Source organism: Arachis ipaensis, chromosome B2, assembly GCF_059453495.1.
Source record: "Arachis ipaensis isolate K30076 ecotype BB chromosome B2, ASM5945349v1, whole genome shotgun sequence".
NCBI lineage: Eukaryota > Viridiplantae > Streptophyta > Magnoliopsida > Fabales > Fabaceae > Arachis > Arachis ipaensis.
This window is the reverse complement of record NC_142437.1, coordinates 4,663,545-4,682,171: the sequence shown is the minus strand read 5'-3', so window position 1 is coordinate 4,682,171 and position 18,627 is coordinate 4,663,545. Positions and strand designations below refer to the sequence as shown.

Genomic DNA, 18,627 nt, shown 5'->3' with positions numbered 1-18,627 from the left:
TCATTATTATTATTTTAAGTTTTTTCAGCTCAACTCGATTGCTTCAACCTCTTAACTACGACAGTGATCATCAGTGCCAGTCTGCCAGAAGAAGAATGAGAACCACGTTGCTCATTGATCGATCTTCGTAAGGTTCGTTTCTCCATTCTCTACAAGTAACCGCAACTTCATCTGCATCTGATTTCAATTTCCTGCAGTCATAATTTTTTATTACACTATTTAGATTCCCGAAATTTCAACAGATTCTGTGTGTGTGTGTGTGTGAGAGAGAGAGAGAGAGAGAGAGAGAGATCTAAAATTTATGTGATTGTTTCTGTAAATGAATATATTTTCGTCTTGATCATTGTAGAGGCTGCAATTTCGCGTATTGATGTACATTCTTAAGCTTGTTAGTATGGGAGTTCGAAAAAGTTTTGGCGATTCCCTCAGAATTCTCTTGCATTTGTTGTTGGTGCAGATTTACTCTAGCCATGGTTGCATAACACTATTTGTTGCAGCTGAAATTCCTATCATAATAGCTGTTGCGCAATTTCGACTAAAGAAGGTTGGCTTAGTCTTGTCAATCCGGCACAACAATTTTTTTATGGCTAATTTGGACTATTGTTGATTATACTATCTTTGCATATTTCTCTTAGTTTCAGAGAGTATCCAATTTCTGATATTTTTGTTGATTATACTATCGTTGCATATTTCTCTTGGTTTCAGAGAGATAATTTAGACAAGAAACGAGTGTAGATTTTGAAGTTGAAAGTAAATGAGATGAATGTGAATGAACAAGTGGAAGTGTGGAACATAACATACAGGTCAGTTTTTTTGGCTTTACATCATCTTCTTTTCATCCATAATACTCCAATGTTCTTTCTGAAGAATGCAATAGATTTTATCCTGAGCATATGATATACATCACTTTGGTCTATGGCATCCTCTTGCGCTTGCAACTTCGTGTGGGTTGTAATGCTTTGCATGATAACTTAGATACAGGTACTTTGGATGCAAAGCTTACTGAGGAGCTACACCATTGCTCGCTTGCAATAGCATGCAGCTCTTGTGCTTCATGTATGCTCTCTTTGCCTTCTTTTTTTCGATGCTGACGCCAAGCTGCTTGTATGAAACATGCAGCCCATGTCCTCCATTGCGGGGAAAAGAACCTGCATTAACAATGCTGAATAAGCTAACAAAACGTATTTGCTTTTTCTGTTTTCAGGTAAGATGGTGGTTATTCTATGATCTTATGATATAATTCAAAACATTCTCTCAAGCACATTTCTACATACAATTGCAGTTATCAGTGATGACTCCTGTATCAGGTTGGTCCTCAAACACTTAAATTATCGCTATTAATACTATTTCTAATTTGTGGCTAACACACTTGAGGGAAAGTTGTGTCTGTATATTCACTATAAACAATCATATACAAGATGTATCACACATATATGATAAAACGATATGTAATCTAATCCTCTATAAGATAAACCACATCCACATTTATCTTAGTTATCCTATAACAGATTCTAATCTAATGCCATACATAATCACTCTACGGTTGGTCCAAGTGATTTGCCACTTATCTTATGAACTGGGGCCTTAGGCTTGAGTCTACCGAAAGAAATATTGAAATGAAATAAAGAAAATTAGTGTTCAAGACTCTTACTTTTCATACTAACCTGACCCAACCCTAATCAAATTAGCTAGAGTCTAATAGAATATGAATAATGGTGGTTTAGGCCCAAAAAATATATGATGGGATGACCTAACCAAATTCCTTAGATTCTAAACAAAAGTCATAATTTTGGATAGTTACTGCACCAGGTATTCTATTCTCTAGACTTCTGTACTAGATTGTAATGATGAATTATCAACGAGATAAAAAAAAGAAGGAAGACATATAGAGAAGCCTTGCCTGTAATAGTGACGGATCTTTTCGTTGTTTTTATTAAGGTCTTGAAATTGTGAAAAAACAAACTTCAAGTCATCAGCCATGAGAACAAAAGCTTCAACTTCTGTTATTGTTTCAATTGATCTTCTTGAAATGGGTAATTGATTTGAGGAGTTCGGATAAAAGGCCCACGTAATAAGCTCTTCTCCACAGAAGTCACCAGCCTTGAAGAAAACATTTGTTGTGGCACAAGCAAGTTGTCCGCGTATAATAAAGAGCATTTCATCAATCAGATCTCCTTTGCAAACAATTCTGCTGTTCTCTGTATAAAGGACTGGCTTTAATCTGGCACACATGGCATCCAGTAGATGTCTGTCCATGATCTCAAGGATTGGTACCTATAATAGTTTTGGTGCACTTTGAGAGTAAATTTTTATATATATTCATCTAATCAATGCTAAGTTTTAAAAACAAATCGGCATCTATCATCACTACACCGAAGACACAAAAGATATATTTAGTTGATGGGATACAAAATCAATATTTAAATTGAGCGAAGATGATTATGAATGGTACCCACTCTTCTAAGTAAATCCGAGCAGAGATGACGCTTTATGTCCATTCTGAGATCTTTAGGGAGACTGCCAATTATTCCTTCCTCCTCAACACCCCTATTTTGTTGCCACTTGTATTGTTCATACCTCCTAATTCTTTCCTTCAAAGTGTCTGGTAGCATGCGGTGGGACATCCAGCGCTCTATGTCTCTTCTTTTGAATTTCATCTCATCAAATCTTATCTCTTCGACTCTTAGGGATGTAGATTGTAGATATTTCTGTTTTAGTGTTCAACACAACCCATGAGCGCATTAGAATCTAACTCATTACCATTTTAATCTTTACTCCATCACAAGCATCATTTTACTGTCTCAACAACATAGGAAAAAGGGTAAAAAAAAGTGACTGATGAATTGCAATATCTGTGGCTACTTACGAGTGTTGTCAGTTACTTGCACAGATATATGCAAGAACTCTGTCATATATACTCCTAATAACCAAGAATTACCTGCATGATTCCTATAAGTGATGAGAACAGAATCAATCCCAATACGGCAATGAAGATAGCAAAGATATTCTCCCAAATGTAAGTACTGCATTGAAGGTTCTGCCCAAGAGAACTGCAAAATATGATAAACATTATGACTTCAGGAATGCTTTTAAGCCCAATCTTCAAATCATTGTATAAATGTATTGATTGTTAGGTATCATACAAATTGATGGATGATAAATCCATTAAAAATATTAAGAATGAAATACAGGCAAAGAAATCTATAAAATTTTCAATTCATAGAAAATGAATCTTGCTTGTGCAGTCAATTAAGATAAGAGAAAAGTTGTTCTCCACCTTAGATTGCAGAAACCCCACCAGAAGCAGAAGAAGAACTTCTGAGGAAACTCTGTAACCGATTCAACCACGCGTGATTGTAAAGCTGTTGTAAAAATACCGAAATTGAAAACTGTTGAATCTGTACTATTATCAGGATCAACATGAGCGCATGTTGAAGTGTTCAAAAGTGATAGAACATCTTGCTTGTAGTGTTGTCCACAGCTAAGGTAGGATGCAGTGGAGTATTTATTATGTTTCAAGTGTGTCTGCCAACATCGAACCTCTGATTCTACTGAAAGTAGATACCAAAAAGCTCCAATTCCCTGGTATGCAGCATGTCCATGGCGGTCATAACATGGTAACTAGGAACATAGATGAGGTGATAACAAGCAATAAAATTAACTTACATGACTTGCTAGCATGTAAATGAAAAGATTAAAGGCTGCTCCTGACCATGCTGTCTAGGTCAGTATGCCATAAGTTCTGGTTACTTCTTTGAATAACAGAGAGAGTCGCAAAACTCTTGGCACATACTGAACTATTATTGTGTACTTCAGCAAGTTCTTTGCCATGTATGGAACTGAGCAATTTGGGATTGGAATGATAGCTAAGGTGACCATCTAAGAAAACATTAGAATTGTAAAACTCCACCAAATTTTGTCTTTCACATCAAACTGAATTGAAATATTATTAGTGAGTAGTGATGCATTCAACTTTGATGCCATGATACTTCTCATAGGAAAATATTTTGCTTCCAGTAACTTAGAGGAATGTTCTCCCCTCTTTTGTTTAGGATATAAAAATCATTTCATGTGGTTAGCTATATACCTAGAGGTTCTAACGATCCCTGGTTCAGATAAAATATGGATAATGATTCACCAAAAACAAATACATCTAAATTTAGAAAGACTCAATGAGCAGAAGAGACATATACCTGTGGAAGTGGAATAATTGATAGAATGTCAATGATGAAATGAGAACCTAAGTATCTCCTCACTATAGCACTAATGTTGCCAATCAGCATACCCGTTCTAAACACATTAGTAGAAGGGGGAATGAACTTGATTCCAAACTGAAATATCATGCGAAGAATGTAGAAAAGATCAAAGAATGTGCGAAGAACACATGCGGTAATCTTTAAGTTTCTATTCAAACTAAGGCATTTTAACTCTTCATTGATCACTGGGACATAAAAGAAAAGAGGGTCCACAAAGATTGCCATCACACATGTAACCACACAAATTTTGTTCCATTTACGAAATAGAGGCCCCTGTGGGTCAAGAACTTTGATCCTAGAAGCAAAACTTTTTGTTGGTCCATCACTTGCAGGACTTGTCCCTGATTGAACTTGTCTTTCTTGAAATCCATCAATAGCAGAGTTATTCTTCTTAGCCCTCTTTTTCTGGTATCGACGCCAAGCTGCTTGTATGAAACATGCTGCCCATGTTCTCCATTGAAGGGAATAGAACCTGGAGAAACATTGTTGAATAAAGTTAGGAAGCATATTCACTTTCTTCAGTTTTCATATTTAAGATCAAACCTATTATGCCATCTTTAACGTAGTTCTGAGTCCCCTTCTTACAACTACAATTTTGAATGATGACTGCTACGTACTACTATAAGGAGGTTCATCAAATAGTTTCGGTCATCATGATTGATATTATTACTAAAGTTGTGCCTAACATGATTGAATATCCACAATAATGTTGATTCAAGAAATTCAGAATTATTCCCTCTTCAATAAGGTTCGGTTTGATTCGCGTGAATAGCAAAAATTATGCTGGAACTGCTAAACTGTAGTAAGCCAAGTATAATATAACCAAAGTACTCTTAGAATCTAAACATAAGTCTTAGTTTTGGATGATTTCTACACCTGGTGTCCTATATGTGTTACTTGTGTAACACTTTTAAACAAGAATGTACTGATCAATGTCCAAGGTGAAAAAAAAAGGGGAAAACATTGTTAAGCCTTGCCTGAAAGTATGCTGGAGATGTTTGCTGTTTATGAGATGTCTAAGTTGGGAAGCAACAGACTTCAAGTCCTCAGCCTTGATGGCGAAGGCTTCAACTTCAGATATGGTTTCTATTGTTCTAGTTGAAATAGGTAGATTTGAGGAGGAGTTAGGATTCAAGGCCCATGTCAGGAGCTCTTCTCCACATAAGTCACCAGCCCTGAGCAAAGAGGAGTAGAAGAAACCAGGTCTTCCACTATTTGTTGTGCCACTAGTCAGGTTTCCATGCATAATGAAGAGTATTTCATCAACAGGATCTCCTTCACATACAATGCAGCTATTCTTGGTATAAAGAACTGCCTTTAGTTTATAACACAGAGCATGCAAGACCTGTCTATCTATTATGCTCTTAAATGTTGGTACCTGAAGCAATAACAATGTAAAAGTTTAATATATAATTATACAATTATATAATAATCTTGCCATTAAAACTTGACTTTTATTGTAACTACCTAATTGGATTAGGAACATATTATGAATGATACTCACTCTTCTAATTAAATCCGAGCAAAGATGATACTTTATGTCCCTTCTGAGGTCTTTAGGGAGATTTAGTATTAATGCTTCCTCATCAACACCCCTATATTCTTGCCATTTGAATTGTTCATACCTTCTAATTCTTTCCTTCAAACAGTGAGGTAGCATACGGTAGGACATCCACCATTCTATGTCCCTCCTTTTCATTTTCATCTGTTCAAATCTCATCTCCTCAACTCTTACAGTTGTAGATTGTAGATATTTCTGCAACAACATTCAACACATGAATTCATTACTTGAGTGAGGCTCAAATAATGTAGTTTGGTTCTATTGGAAGGAGAGTGGACTTTGCCCATTTCTAAAGTCCAGAACTTTTTGCCATCTTGATCATCCATCAGAAACATCATCCAAGTTTCTCAACAACAAAAGTGAGGGAAAAGAAAGAAAAAGTAAAAAAAAAAAATCATAGAAAAAGGCATACAAATAGCACTATGTATGGCTACTCACTATGGCCATGTACTGATATGATCACACTATGTGCAAGACTATCATCATTTGTATAATTTCATGTCATGTTCACAATCCTATGTCCTAACCAAGAATTACCTCCATGTTTCCAATAAGTGATGCGAACAGAACCGATCCAAAGATGGCAATGTAGATAGCAAAAACATTCTCCCAAATATAAGTACTAGACAGGAGGTTTTGCCCTAGAGAACTGCAAAATAGTAGGACAAAAATTATTGCTTTAGGAATGCATTAATTGTATACATTTTTCAAAGGTGTCATAAAAACTAATGAATGATATATTTTAGTTTCGAATGAAATTAAGAAGATAAGGATATCTAACTTAAGTTCATGGAACATGAAATATATCTGCATATGTAGGCAACAAAATAAAGGTAGTTCACCAACCTTAGATTGCACAATCCCCACCAAAAGCAAAAGAAGAACTTCTGAGGAAAATTTGTGGTTGAATCTACCACACGAGACTGTAAAGCTGGTGCAAAGATTCCAAAATTGAAAATTGTTGGATCGATGTTATTAGGATTACTGTAAGTGCAAGAAGTAGTACTATTCAAAAGTAATAGAACATCGTGTTTGTAGTATTGTCCACAGCTAAGGTAGGATTCTGTAGAGAATTTAGTATGTTTCAACTGTGTATGCCAACACCGAAGCTCTGATTCTACCGAAAATAGATACCAGAAAGATCCAACTACCTGGTATGCAACATGTTCGTGGTGGTCATAAAACTTAGCATGATGACTACGAAAATATATAAGATGATAACAAGCAACAAACACTGCTTACATGGCTGGCTAACATATAGAGAAAAAGATTATAAACAGCTCCAGTCCATGTCTGAGTCAATATCCCAGAGGTTCCTGTTACTTCTTTGAATAGTTGATAGGATCGGAGAAGTCTTGGCACATATTGAGCTATTATTGTGTACTTCAACAAGTTCTTTGCTACATATGGAACTGAACAATTTGGGATTGGAATTACGGCTAAGATGACCACCTAATAACACATTAAGATGTTAATATCATCTCGATACTACTGATGCCTTCTAGATAGCAAGTAACTTGTCATAGAAAAATAATTCACTATGAAGATAACTCAATAGGCACATAGTTCTGTTTGTTGGGTTAATTATATAGTTAGAGGCTCTAAACATTAATGAATCAGAAAAGTCCTAAATGTTTTATGCTACATAAAAAATACAAGCACTTCTGACTTGAAAAGACTGAACTAGAGGCAAATACCTGTGGAAGTGGAATAATTGATAGAATATCAATAATGAAATCTGAACGCAAGTATTTCTTCACAGTGGTAGTAGTCTCATCAATCAGCTCACCCCTTCCCAACATACATGAAGAAGGTGCAATAAACCCTGCTCTAAACTGAATTATGATCCTAAGAATGTATAAAAGATCCAAGAGTGTGCGAAGAACACAAGCAGTGATCTTTAGTTTTTCATCCAACCTAAGGCATTTCTCTGTGTCATTGATCACTGGGAGGTAAAAGAAAAGAGGGTCCACATATATTGCCATCACACATGTGATTAGAAAAATTTTGTTCCATTTCTGAAATAGTGGCCCCTGTGGATCAAGAACTTGGCTCCAAATAGTCAACTTTATGGTTGGTCCATCACTTGCTAGACTCAAACATGATTTAACTTTTGTTTTTAGAAATTTCTCACTAATGCAACCACTCTTCTCAGTTATTGCAGTTGACTCTAATCTCTGATCCTCAAACCTGCATAGAAATATCAACTCAGTAAGAAAGTAGCTTGAAATACGACTCATCTATATGTTAGTATCAACTAGTTTCCATCAACAAATATCATAAGATCAAATATCTAAGAGGCCAATTCAGAATTCACCGTCTGTATACTGTTATCCAAAGTTAAGATGATATGATGATCAAAGCTCTGGATGTAATAATGGTGTCTATGGGCTATGGACAACCTACCCCATTGTCGCTGAATAGTTAATATTCTAGATGAACAAATCAGTTATGAAATTGAACATAAGATCAGGAACTTGAACTACAAATAAAGCTGTTAATCTTGTCCTAAACTCATATTTGGCCTTACCAATTTAAACTTTTAAACTGCTTGTAATTAATTATAGTCTTGTAGTAATCTTTGTAACATCAATCATAATTGAATTTTTTTTATTTGGCAAATCAAATCATGCGGAAGAGCTTTTACTTTTTTTTTTTTCTACGAGTGAAGGAAATAAATAATTGCCACTTCACGCAGGTTGGAAAGCACTGGAAGCAAACCTTGATACATATACAGATGTAGCAGAGCTTGGTGAAGATGCATGCCCATCCTGATTTGCAAAAGCATCTAGTTCTTGTGCTTCACAAGAGGCCCTCTCAGCCTTCTTTTGCAAGTATCGACGCCATGCTGCCTGTATCATACATGCAGCCCACGTCCTCCACTGCTGGGAGAAGAACCTGGAGACACATTGCTGAATAAGGTTTTGAATTCTATCTGCTTTTTTCTAATTTTCATGTTTAAGATGGAGTTAATTAGAAGATCCTTACCCTAATAACATGAGCAAGTAGGAATAATGACCTACAATAGGGTTGGTCGTTAAACGTATTTTTCATCACTATTGATAATGTTTCTATCTTATTTCGAATGCAATTGAATTATGTTGGTTTTGTACTCATCCCTTTAATTAAGGTCTCGGGTTTAATACTCTTCAAATGCTGGTGGTGGTTTAAACAGACAATACACACACACATAGATCCACTTCAAAATCTAAACAAAGGTCATAATTTTGGATGACTTCTGCACCTTGTGTCCTATTCTCTAATACTAGACAAGAATATAAAGATGCATTATCAAGGAGAGGAAAAAGTAAAACATGTATTGTCAAGCCTTGCCTTAAAGTTTGCTCGAGTTGTTTGCTATTTATAAGATTTCGAAATTGAGATACAACAAACTTCAAGTCATCAGCCAATAGAGCAAATGCTTCAACTTCTGATATAGTGTCTACTGTTCTAGTTGAAATTGGTAATGGTAGATCTAAGGAGTTAGGACTCAAGGCCCATGTTAGAAGCTCTTCTCCACAAAAGTCACCAGCCGAGAGCAAGGATTTGACAGAACTAGATCTTCCATCATTTGCTGTGGTACTAGCAAGTTTTCCACTCATAATAAAGATCATTTCATCAATCAGATCTCCTTTGTAAACAATGTTGCTCTTCTCCGTGTAAAGGACTGGCTTCAGTCTATCACACATGCCATCCAACAACCTCTTGTCCACATTCTCAAGCATTGGCACCTGGTGTCATAAGAATATAAATGCTTAATTTATGCAAACGATATCCAGCCTTATGATTGTTGAAACAGTTATATTACTACTCCAGAAGGTTTAAAATATATGATCTATTGATGGTAAAACATACATTATGCTGATAGTTTTAATTAAAGATAATTTATAGATTGGATGAGATGATCATAGATGATACTCACTTTTTTAAGTAAGTGCAAGCAAAGATGACGCTTTATGTCCCTTCGGAGATCTTTGGGGAGGTTTGCAATTAAGTCTTCCTCCTCAAGACCCTTGTTTTCTTGCCATTTGTATTGTTCATACCTTTTAATTCTTTCCTTCAAGTTTTTTGGTAGCTTACGGTGGGATATCCACCGCTCTACATCCCTCCTCTTGAATTTAATCTCCTCAAATCTCATGTCTTCAACTTTTACAGTTGCGGATTGTAGATATTTCTGTTACAGTACAACCCATAAATCCATTACTTACAGGAAATTCAAAAACATTTCCTAATTGGTTTCTGTTTTCATTTTAGTGTTTTCTATTTCAGCATTATGTTTCGAAAAAACTGGAAAAAGTGAAAACAGGAAATGGAAAAAGAAACTAATTAGGCTTCTGGTATTGCACCGAATATATGCAAGAGCCCTATCATGTATAAGATTTCCTAACCAAGAGTTACCTGTACGTTTGCTATAAGTGAACAGAACAGAACCAGCCCAAAGATGGCTATGATGATAGCAAAGATATTCTCCCAAATATAAGTACTACACAGGAGGGTTTGCCCAAGAGCACTGTAAAATATGACAAACAAATCAAGGATATTATAAAGTTTCAGGTCAAAAAAAAGATCAGTCTTGCATGTGTAGTCAAGAAAAGAAAAGATTGTTCACCAACATTAGATTGCGCAAACCCCACCAAAAGCAGAAGAAGAACTTCTGAGTGAAGTCTGTGGTTGATTCTATCACACGAGATTGTAGAGCTGGTGTAAATATTCCAAAGTCAAAAACTGTTGGATCTATGTTGTTTTCAGTATCAATGTAAGGGCAAGAAATAGAACTATTCAGCAGTGATAGAACATCTTGCTTATAGTATTGTCCACAGCTAAGGTAGGATTCGGTAGAGAAATTAGTATGTTTCAACTGTCCCTGCCAACAGCGAACCTTCGATTCTACTGACAATAAATACCATGAAGCTCCTATTACCTGGTATGCAACATGTTCTTGGTCATCATAAAACTGTTGATGATAAATAGGACCATTGATGAGTTGATAATGAGCAATAAAATCAGCTTACATGACTTGCAACGATATAAAGAAGAAGATTATAAGCAGCTCCGAACCATGCTGTCTCAGTTAATGCCCCCCAAGTTTTTGTTTCTTCTTTGAATAACTGATAGAGTCGCAGAAGTCTTGGTACATACTGAGATATTACTGTGTACTTCAACAAATTCTTTACCATGTATGGAACTGAGCATCTTGGGATTGGAACAATAGCTAAGATGACCATCTGAGGAAAAATAAAATTAGGACTGTCAAAATTAACAGTGAATTCAATTGTTCTTCTCATCATAGGAAAGTATTGATGCCTTCTTTCTGGATATCACGGTACTTGTTGTAGGAAAATACTTTCATCTAAGGTTAACATGAAGGAATGTCTTCCTCTCTTCCATCCAGGATATAAAAATCATTTCATGGGGTTAACTATGTTTCAAGGGATTCTAACCATCAATGGTTCAGATACACTCAAAATATTTTGCTAAACTAAAGTCTTTTATTTGTTTAATGATGGCCACTGTTGTCATAGCCATGAGTTGCTGCCACTAGTTAGGTAGTTACTGCAACAAAAGTTAACATTGTTCATTTCAGCAAATTATGTAGGGTTATGATGATCACTTCTTATCATTACCCTGTCTTAACCATCTTGTATAAGTTTCTTTTGTAGATGCATGTTGTGTGTTCAAGTTATTTTTCAGAAAATTGATTTCTGCACTAATAAATACCGTAACAGCCCCAATGAGAATAATGAGGTCAGAGGAGAATGGAATAGAAGTTTCTAAGAATCATAAAGGGAAGATTCCTCCCTGCCTTTTTCATTACAGTAGCAAGAAGACAGGAGTAGTATGGGAAAAAGTGCAATTAGGAATATATTTGTAACAAACTTGCCACATGGGCCAGGGAATGAGGAAATCATGAGGAGAGTATTTGAGTAACAGAATAGAGAGTGAGTGAGCAGATTTTTGGTGTGAGTATTGGAATGGGCATCGAGAGAGGCTGGCTCTCTAATCACAGTCCTATCATTTTCCCTTTTCTGTATTTCTGCATTATCCTATATTCAATAATAGTACAGGGGTGAGATCATCTCGATCCATCCTTCTGTTTCTTCTTCCTCTGTGTGTGTGTGTGTGCACTCTAATTCGTGCAGGTACCAGTTGTTACAAATACACAACAAAGCAAGCATGCCTGAACTCTAAATTAAGAACAACATAACAAGTAAAAGATGCAGATACCTGTGGAAGTGGAATGATTGATAGAATGTCAATGAAAAAATGTGAACTTAAGTATCTTTTGATTATAGCACCAGTGTCATCAACCAGCATACCCCTTACAAATACGCGAGAAGAAGGAGCAATAAACCCAGTTCTAAACTGAAAGATGATATGAAGAACATAGAAAAGATCAAAGAATGTGCGAAGAACACATGCAGTAATCTTTAGCTTTTTATCCAAGTTAAGGCATTTCCCCCTGTCATTGATCACTGGGATGTAAAAGAAAGAGGGTCAACAGATATTGCCATCACACTTGTGATCACAAAAATTTTGTTCCATTTCTGAAGTAGTGATCCCTGTGGGTCAAGAACTTTGATCCTTGTAACCACCTTTTTTATTGGTCCATCACTTGATAGACTTACTCTTGATTTATGTTTTCTATTGTGAAATCCAACATCAGTAGAATCATTTGATGATGTTGACCTCTCATCATCAAGCCTGAACAAAAATATAAATTCAGTGAAGACATTGATTGAACACTTGGTAGCATCAACTAGCTTTCATCATTAACAAAAATCATAAGATCAAATCTCCAAGATGACAGTTATGTGGCTGAGGACTCTGTTCTCCAAAGTGAAAATAATCGGATGATCAAAGCTCATTAGTAGCGGCCATACATTGGAGTAGGCTAGGGTTTGTGTGGTAGGAAGATGTAACCCTTTGTTGTTACTTGTTAGTTAGTCTAAATGACATTTGAACAAATTTTCAGCAAACTTAGGAAGATCAAGAACTTGAACCACAAAATTAGCATTTTAAATAAAGGAAAATACTTTAACTGACAGTAAGAGTGTGGCAATAACATCAATCATAACTGAATTATTAGTTGCACTAATTTGTGTCAATTTGTCATACATCAGAGAATACCTTTTAGAAATAGGTAATATTTTTATACTTTTAGGCAAATCATTAAAAGTAACTTTCATCCTTTTATTTAATTTTTTCATGAACTTCCCAAGTGAACTAAATGAACCATTTATTTTGGGGGAAATTGTATTCACCTCCCCGCCAGTTAGGCAATATTACAATTTACACATGACACTTCCATTTTTAAAAATATACATAACCTCCAATGAGATTTAAGTTATATAATACTCTAGCATTCTTGTATTTTATAAATGTGATACTAACATCGAAAACATGATACAGACTTCCTCTAAAGATGTCATGTGTAATATCACATAATTTCAAGGAAGTTGGTGTAACTTAGCCTTTTATTATGTGATACAAGTAAATGGATGCATTTCCTGGTACTTTGACAGGAGATGAAATCTATTGGATGAATTGACAGGGGATGTAATCCATTGGATGAAAACTTGATGCATATACAGAAGAGAGCGAGTGGGGGGAATACTTGATACATACCCATCCTTACTTGTAAAAGCTTGTATGCCACGTTCTGCTTCATGTATTGCCTTCTTAATCTTCTTTTTCTGGTACTGACGCCAAGCTACTTGTATGAAACATGCAGCCCATGTCCTCCATTGATGGGAATAGAACCTGGAGATACATTGCTGAATGTGGTTAGCATATTTTTATTTTCTTATATTTTCATGCTTAAGATGGAGTTGGTTAAGATCTTTGCCATAATCTCATATTCCCCACCATTTTTTTCTACATGCAAATGCAATTATGAATGATAGCTTCTACTATATGGTTCAAATGGTGTTTTTTGCTATTGATATTATTGATAACTTGTGTGTGAGTATTGACTCATTGGTGATTCAATTACATTGGATGTTGTTTCCTTTAAAGAAAGTTGCGGATTTGATTCGTTTGAACTTTAAAAAAAAAAAATACAAAATCAAAATAAAAAAACTAGCAATGGGAAGTCTTAATCACATTGCAAACCAACTCAACTCTAGCACCATATGAGAAGACTTTAAACGATGATGGTTGTTTAGACCAAATAATAATTGATAGGGTGTTTTAAGTTCTAACCAAATTACTACCAGAATCTAAATAGAAGTTGTAGTTTTGGATTATTTCATCACCAAGTTCCCTGTTTCAACACTTCTACACCAGAATGTAAAGTTGGAGAAACGTTTATTTATTTATTTAATACTCCACCCTTTCTTGTACATTAAGTTTAATCACTCTACTTTCTACCATTGGATTAGTATAAGGCCCAAGTGATTTGGATTCCACACACTTATCCAATGGTAGAAGGAACTGAGTTGGCCTAATGTACAAGGAAAGGTGAAGAATACATGTAACACAACTATGAAAATGCAATGATGCATTATCTTATCAAGGAGGAAAAATATGAACTAATTGTCAAGCCTTGCCTGAAAGTGTGTTGGAGCTGTTTGATGTTCATAAGACGTTGAAACTGAATAGCAACAAGCTTCAAGTCATCAGCCATGAGAACAAAGGCTTCAACTCCTGTCAAAGTCTGTACTGTTCTAGTTGAAATGGGTAGATTTGAGGAGTTAGGATCCAAGGCCCATGCCAAAAGCTCTTCTCCACAAAAGTCACCAGCCTTGAGAAAACAGTTGAAGAAACTAGATCTCCCTCCATTTGTTGTTACAGAAGCAAGGCTTCCATCCATAATGAAGAGGATTTCTTCGACCGGATCTCCTTCACAAACAATGTAGCTGTCTTCTGTATAAAGGAATGGCTTCATTCTAATACACATTGCATCCAATAACTGGTTGTTCATGGCCTCAAGCATTGGCACCTAGAGAAACAAAAATATGAAATTTTCTTTTCATTACTCAGCGTAGATAATATAAGTCTAAAATATTTTTCAGAATTCATTGAATCATATATATAATACCACATCATAAAACTTGATTGACTTTTATTGTTTGAATGATTGTCAGCATAAAACATTTCCATTTTATAAATGGATGTACTCACTCTTCTAATTAACCGCAAGCAAATATGGCGCTTTATGTCCCTTCTGAGATCTTTAGGGAAGCTTCCAGTTAATGCTTCCTCCTCAACACCCCTATTTTGTTGCCATTTGTATTTATCATACCTTCTGATTCTTTCCTTCAAGGAGCTAGGTATCATTCTGTAGGACATCCAGTGCTCTACCTCCCTCCTTTTGATTTTCATCTCTTCAAATCTCATCTCTTCAACACTTATGCTTGTAGATTGTAGATATTTCTGTAACAATACATAAATTCATTACAAGTGGTGCAGCAGTTCAAAACTAGTTTAGTCAGTCTTTCTAGGTGACTGCTGTTTTCCCATGTTTAAAATCTGGTGGAGGATGACTCGTGAATTATCTATGTATGTCTGTTAGGCTATGTTTGGTTTTGAAAACAGAAAAAGATAGGATGCTAAAAACATGACATAAAAGATAGAGACACAAAAAATTAGTGTTTTGTATTTTCTTTGGTGATAAACCATATAAGTTGAAACAAATTATAAAAAGTCCAATTTATACGCATTTTCTTTCTTACACAAAATTTAGGAAAAAAATATAATAGTAAAAAAATGTAATTATGAAAAATTAATAGGGACATTGAGAGGAAAAATAATAAAATAAGTTGTGTCCTCTTACTGGTGTCTCTGTGTCTCTCTTATCAAAAAGAATACAAAATACATTAATTTAGTGTCTCAGGACATAAATGTCTGTGTCTATGTCTCACTTGCCAAACATGATTTTATGTCTCAGTGTACTGTGCTTGTAAACAAACGCAGCCTAAGACGACAAGGTCTTTTATATGATTGTAGTCCTAACTAAAAAATCACCTGCATGTTTCCTATTAGTGATGAGAACAGAACCAATCCAAAGATCGCAATAAAGATAGCAAAGATATTCTCCCAAATGTAAGTACTACCCAGGAGATTTTGCCCAAGAGAACTGCAAAATAATATAACAATCTGACTTTAGGAATGATTTTAAGTTGTCTCTTCAAATAAGAAGTAATGAATGATAAATTATAGAAACACTAGGAATGAAATTATGAACTAAAAGAATATCAAAAGTTTATAAAACATGAATATTGCATGCAAGTGAAGAACAGAAAAGTTATGTTCAGAAACCTTAAATTGCGCAAACCCCACCAAAAGCAGAAGAAGAACTTCTGAGTAAAACCTGTAGTTGATTCTACCACATGAGACTTCAGAGCTGGTGTAAATATCCCGAAATCGAAAACTGTTGGGTCTTTGCTGTTTTGAGGATCAATATCAATGTAAGGGCAAGTGTTTGAACTGTTCAAAAGTGATAAAACATCTTGTTTGTAGTGTTGTCCACAGCTAAGGTAGGACTCAGCAGAGAATTTAGTGTGCTTCAACTTTGTGTGCCAACACCGGACCTCTGATTCCACCGAAAACAGATACCAAAAAGCTCCAACTACCTGGTATGCAACATGTTCTTGGTGGTCATAAAACTGTGCTTGATAGAAGATGATACGTGTTCAGGAGAGGTAATATTTAGCAATAAAATTAGCTTACATGACTTGCTAGCATACAGAGAAGAAGATTATAAGCAGCTCCAACCCATGCCGTCTCAGTCAGTGTGCCAAAAGCGTTGGTTATTTCTTTGAGTAGTAGATAAAGCCGCAGAAGCCTTGGCACATACTGAACAATTATTGTGTACTTCAGCATATTCTGAGCCAGATATGGAAGAGTGCGTTTTGGAACTGGTATGATAGGTAAGATGATCATCTATGAACACATTAAATTTGTTAAAACTGGCATCAAATAATGTTTTTCACATCAAGCTAAACTGCAAAATATTGTTCCTGATGCCTTCATATATTTTGGATTCCATGGTACTTGTTATAGTAAAAATGTAAAATGTTTTCCTCTGAAGGTAACTAATGATATACAAAAACACACGCATTGCTAACTTAAGGATTAGTGAATGAGTAGAAGAGGCAGATACCTGTGGAAGTGGAATAATTGATAGAATGTCAATGATGAAATTTGAAGTTAAGTATCTTTTCATTATAGCAATACTGTCATCAATTAACTCACCCCTTCCGAACACTCGAGAAGAAGGGGCAATAAACCCAGTTCTAAACTGAAAGATGATACGAAGAACATATAAAAGATCAAAGAATGTGCGAAGGACACATGTGGTGATCTTCAGTGTTTCATCCAATTTGAGGCATTTTCCCTTGTCATTGATAACTGAGATGTAAAAGAAAAGAGGGTCCACAAAGATTGCCATGACACATGTGATCACAAATATTTTGTTCCATTTCTGAAGTAGTGGCTCATGTGGATTAAGAACTTTTCTCTTAGTAACCAATCTTTTGTTGAATTCATGACTAGCTGAATCATTCTTCTCAATACTCACAGATGAATCTGATCTCAAATCCTCAAGCCTGCATAGAAAAAAAAAAAAAAAAAAAAAAAAAAAAAAAAAAAAAAAAAAAAAACTAAGTAAAACCTAGTTTCCAAAAACAGCAAAAACCATAAGATAAAGCCTCTACATGGTATGCAACATTGTTTCTTGTTAGCCCGAATTCTGGATGAACAAAATCTGTGACCGAGTGAAGTCAAGATCTTGAACCACCAATATGGAAGTTAACTATATTGTTCTTTATCCAATTCTGGGACTTGCCAAAACTAGGCAACTAGGACAGAAGGTAGTCTAATTAATAATCATAATAGCATCAATCTTACTTGAAGCATGAATTGTCTCAAGTCTTGGTTGAGTCAAGTGTTTTGGCACTTATTTCCCCTTATACAAGGGATCTCAGTCTTGTGAATTGAAGAAAAACAAAAATGTTATTCGGCTATTTGTACAGCTATTAAAAATGCAGTTTTACTTCAACTTCTTGAAAGGTTTGTAATTTCTGAAAAACAGGAAGCAAAACAAAGTTAAGAGATAGAATGAGTGGGATTCGTAGTGCAGTTGCTCTAAAAAAATTGTCCAACAACTTTTAGTTGTGTCTAAAAAAGATTGTTGTAGGTGAATTTGATCATTTTTCTTAGGAAAATCATTGACATGAACATTCTCTGAGTGAAGGATATGAAAAATAAGTCAATAACGTATTTTCTATTATAAGGAAATAAAAGTGCAATAGTTTTGGCAAAACCAGGCTTTGACCAAACAAACCTTTCAAACTTCTGTTCCTTTGCAGCCATGATGATGCTTCTGCTGCTATTCTGCATTCATTAAGTGAGAAAATTTTAAGCTTTATTTTCTTTTTAAAAAAATATATGTCAATAATTTATAACTTTGAAATTGATGTTGCAAAAATATAAAACCAACCAGAAGAAGTCAACAACTTAGGTGTCAAGTCAACCTTCAAATAAAGCATCGAGAAACAAAAAAATATATATAATTAAAAAAGAAAGGAAATCTGATTCATTTCATCTTCAAGAATCATGAGCCAAAGTCCAAAACCCTATTCTGAAAAGAGTAGAAAGAGAGGGAGAAACACAAAGAAAGGGAAAGTGCCATCTGCATTTAACTTCCTTACCAGAAACCAAAGCAGATATGGTGAAAATTTTCTGAAAATAGAAAGTTCTACAGTAGTAAAAACAGCCTTAACAGAAGCATAATCACAGGCATTGAGTTCATGCAGCAATGATTATGAGAGAGAGAGAGAGATGAGAAAAAAAGAGGGGGGGGGGGGG

At 35.2% G+C, this 18,627-nt stretch overlaps 2 protein-coding genes and 1 long non-coding RNA gene across 5 annotated transcripts; 1 reads left to right on the top strand and 2 right to left on the bottom strand.

Moving 5' to 3' along the window:
- The first annotated feature begins 33 nt into the window (after positions 1 to 33).
- LOC107623558 (uncharacterized) lies at positions 34 to 10,416 on the top strand. Its single transcript, XR_002356919.2, has 6 exons — positions 34 to 132; positions 458 to 544; positions 706 to 803; positions 976 to 1,056; positions 1,205 to 1,307; positions 8,516 to 10,416. It is a non-coding gene; the product is annotated as an uncharacterized LOC107623558 (long non-coding RNA).
- LOC107623542 (uncharacterized) lies at positions 714 to 12,175 on the bottom strand. 3 transcript variants are annotated; one of them, XM_088504642.1, is made up of 19 exons: positions 12,043 to 12,175; positions 10,830 to 11,042; positions 10,431 to 10,738; positions 10,216 to 10,327; positions 9,740 to 9,991; positions 9,151 to 9,548; positions 8,539 to 8,715; positions 7,515 to 8,007; positions 7,060 to 7,269; positions 6,664 to 6,968; positions 6,355 to 6,466; positions 5,761 to 6,012; positions 5,234 to 5,634; positions 4,194 to 4,728; positions 3,278 to 3,582; positions 2,939 to 3,050; positions 2,457 to 2,708; positions 1,901 to 2,274; positions 714 to 1,148 (listed from the first exon to the last, which is right to left on the bottom strand). In XM_088504642.1, exons 1-19 carry the CDS (start codon positions 12,130 to 12,132, stop codon positions 914 to 916), a joined length of 5,136 nt encoding a protein of 1,711 aa, XP_088360768.1. In that variant the 5' UTR covers positions 12,133 to 12,175; the 3' UTR covers positions 714 to 913. The 3 variants fall into 3 exon arrangements, 2 of the variants coding, with proteins under 2 accessions (XP_088360768.1, XP_088360769.1); XR_015905102.1 differs by lacking the exons at positions 714 to 1,148; positions 1,901 to 2,274; positions 2,457 to 2,708; positions 2,939 to 3,050 and adding an exon at positions 3,667 to 3,879 and having other exon boundaries at positions 3,442 to 3,582; XM_088504643.1 differs by lacking the exons at positions 714 to 1,148; positions 1,901 to 2,274; positions 2,457 to 2,708; positions 2,939 to 3,050 and having other exon boundaries at positions 3,488 to 3,879.
- Positions 12,176 to 12,181: 6 nt separating this feature from the next.
- On the bottom strand, positions 12,182 to 18,239 carry LOC148572879 (cyclic nucleotide-gated ion channel 1-like). The gene is made up of 9 exons (XM_088504644.1): positions 18,104 to 18,239; positions 16,922 to 17,366; positions 16,489 to 16,701; positions 16,078 to 16,391; positions 15,784 to 15,895; positions 14,941 to 15,192; positions 14,367 to 14,758; positions 13,444 to 13,578; positions 12,182 to 12,519 (listed from the first exon to the last, which is right to left on the bottom strand). Exons 1-9 carry the CDS (start codon positions 18,157 to 18,159, stop codon positions 12,288 to 12,290), a joined length of 2,151 nt encoding a protein of 716 aa, XP_088360770.1. The 5' UTR covers positions 18,160 to 18,239; the 3' UTR covers positions 12,182 to 12,287.
- Positions 18,240 to 18,627: the final 388 nt, after the last annotated feature.

Coding starts and splice junctions, on each gene's coding strand:
- LOC107623542 (XM_088504642.1), bottom strand. CDS start 12,132: ATGCTGGTTGATGACACTGGTGCTATAATCAAAAGATACTTAAGTTCA. Junction 7,270..7,514: donor CAATTATTCCACTTCCACAG/GTATTTGCCTCT, acceptor ATGTGTTATTAG/GTGGTCATCTTAGCCGTAAT. Junction 3,051..3,277: donor TGGGGTTTCTGCAATCTAAG/GTGGAGAACAAC, acceptor CATATTTTGCAG/TTCTCTTGGGCAGAACCTTC.
- LOC148572879 (XM_088504644.1), bottom strand. CDS start 18,159: ATGCAGAATAGCAGCAGAAGCATCATCATGGCTGCAAAGGAACAGAAG. Junction 15,896..16,077: donor TGGGGTTTGCGCAATTTAAG/GTTTCTGAACAT, acceptor ATTATTTTGCAG/TTCTCTTGGGCAAAATCTCC. Junction 13,579..14,366: donor CAGCTCCAACACACTTTCAG/GCAAGGCTTGAC, acceptor ATGTATCTCCAG/GTTCTATTCCCATCAATGGA.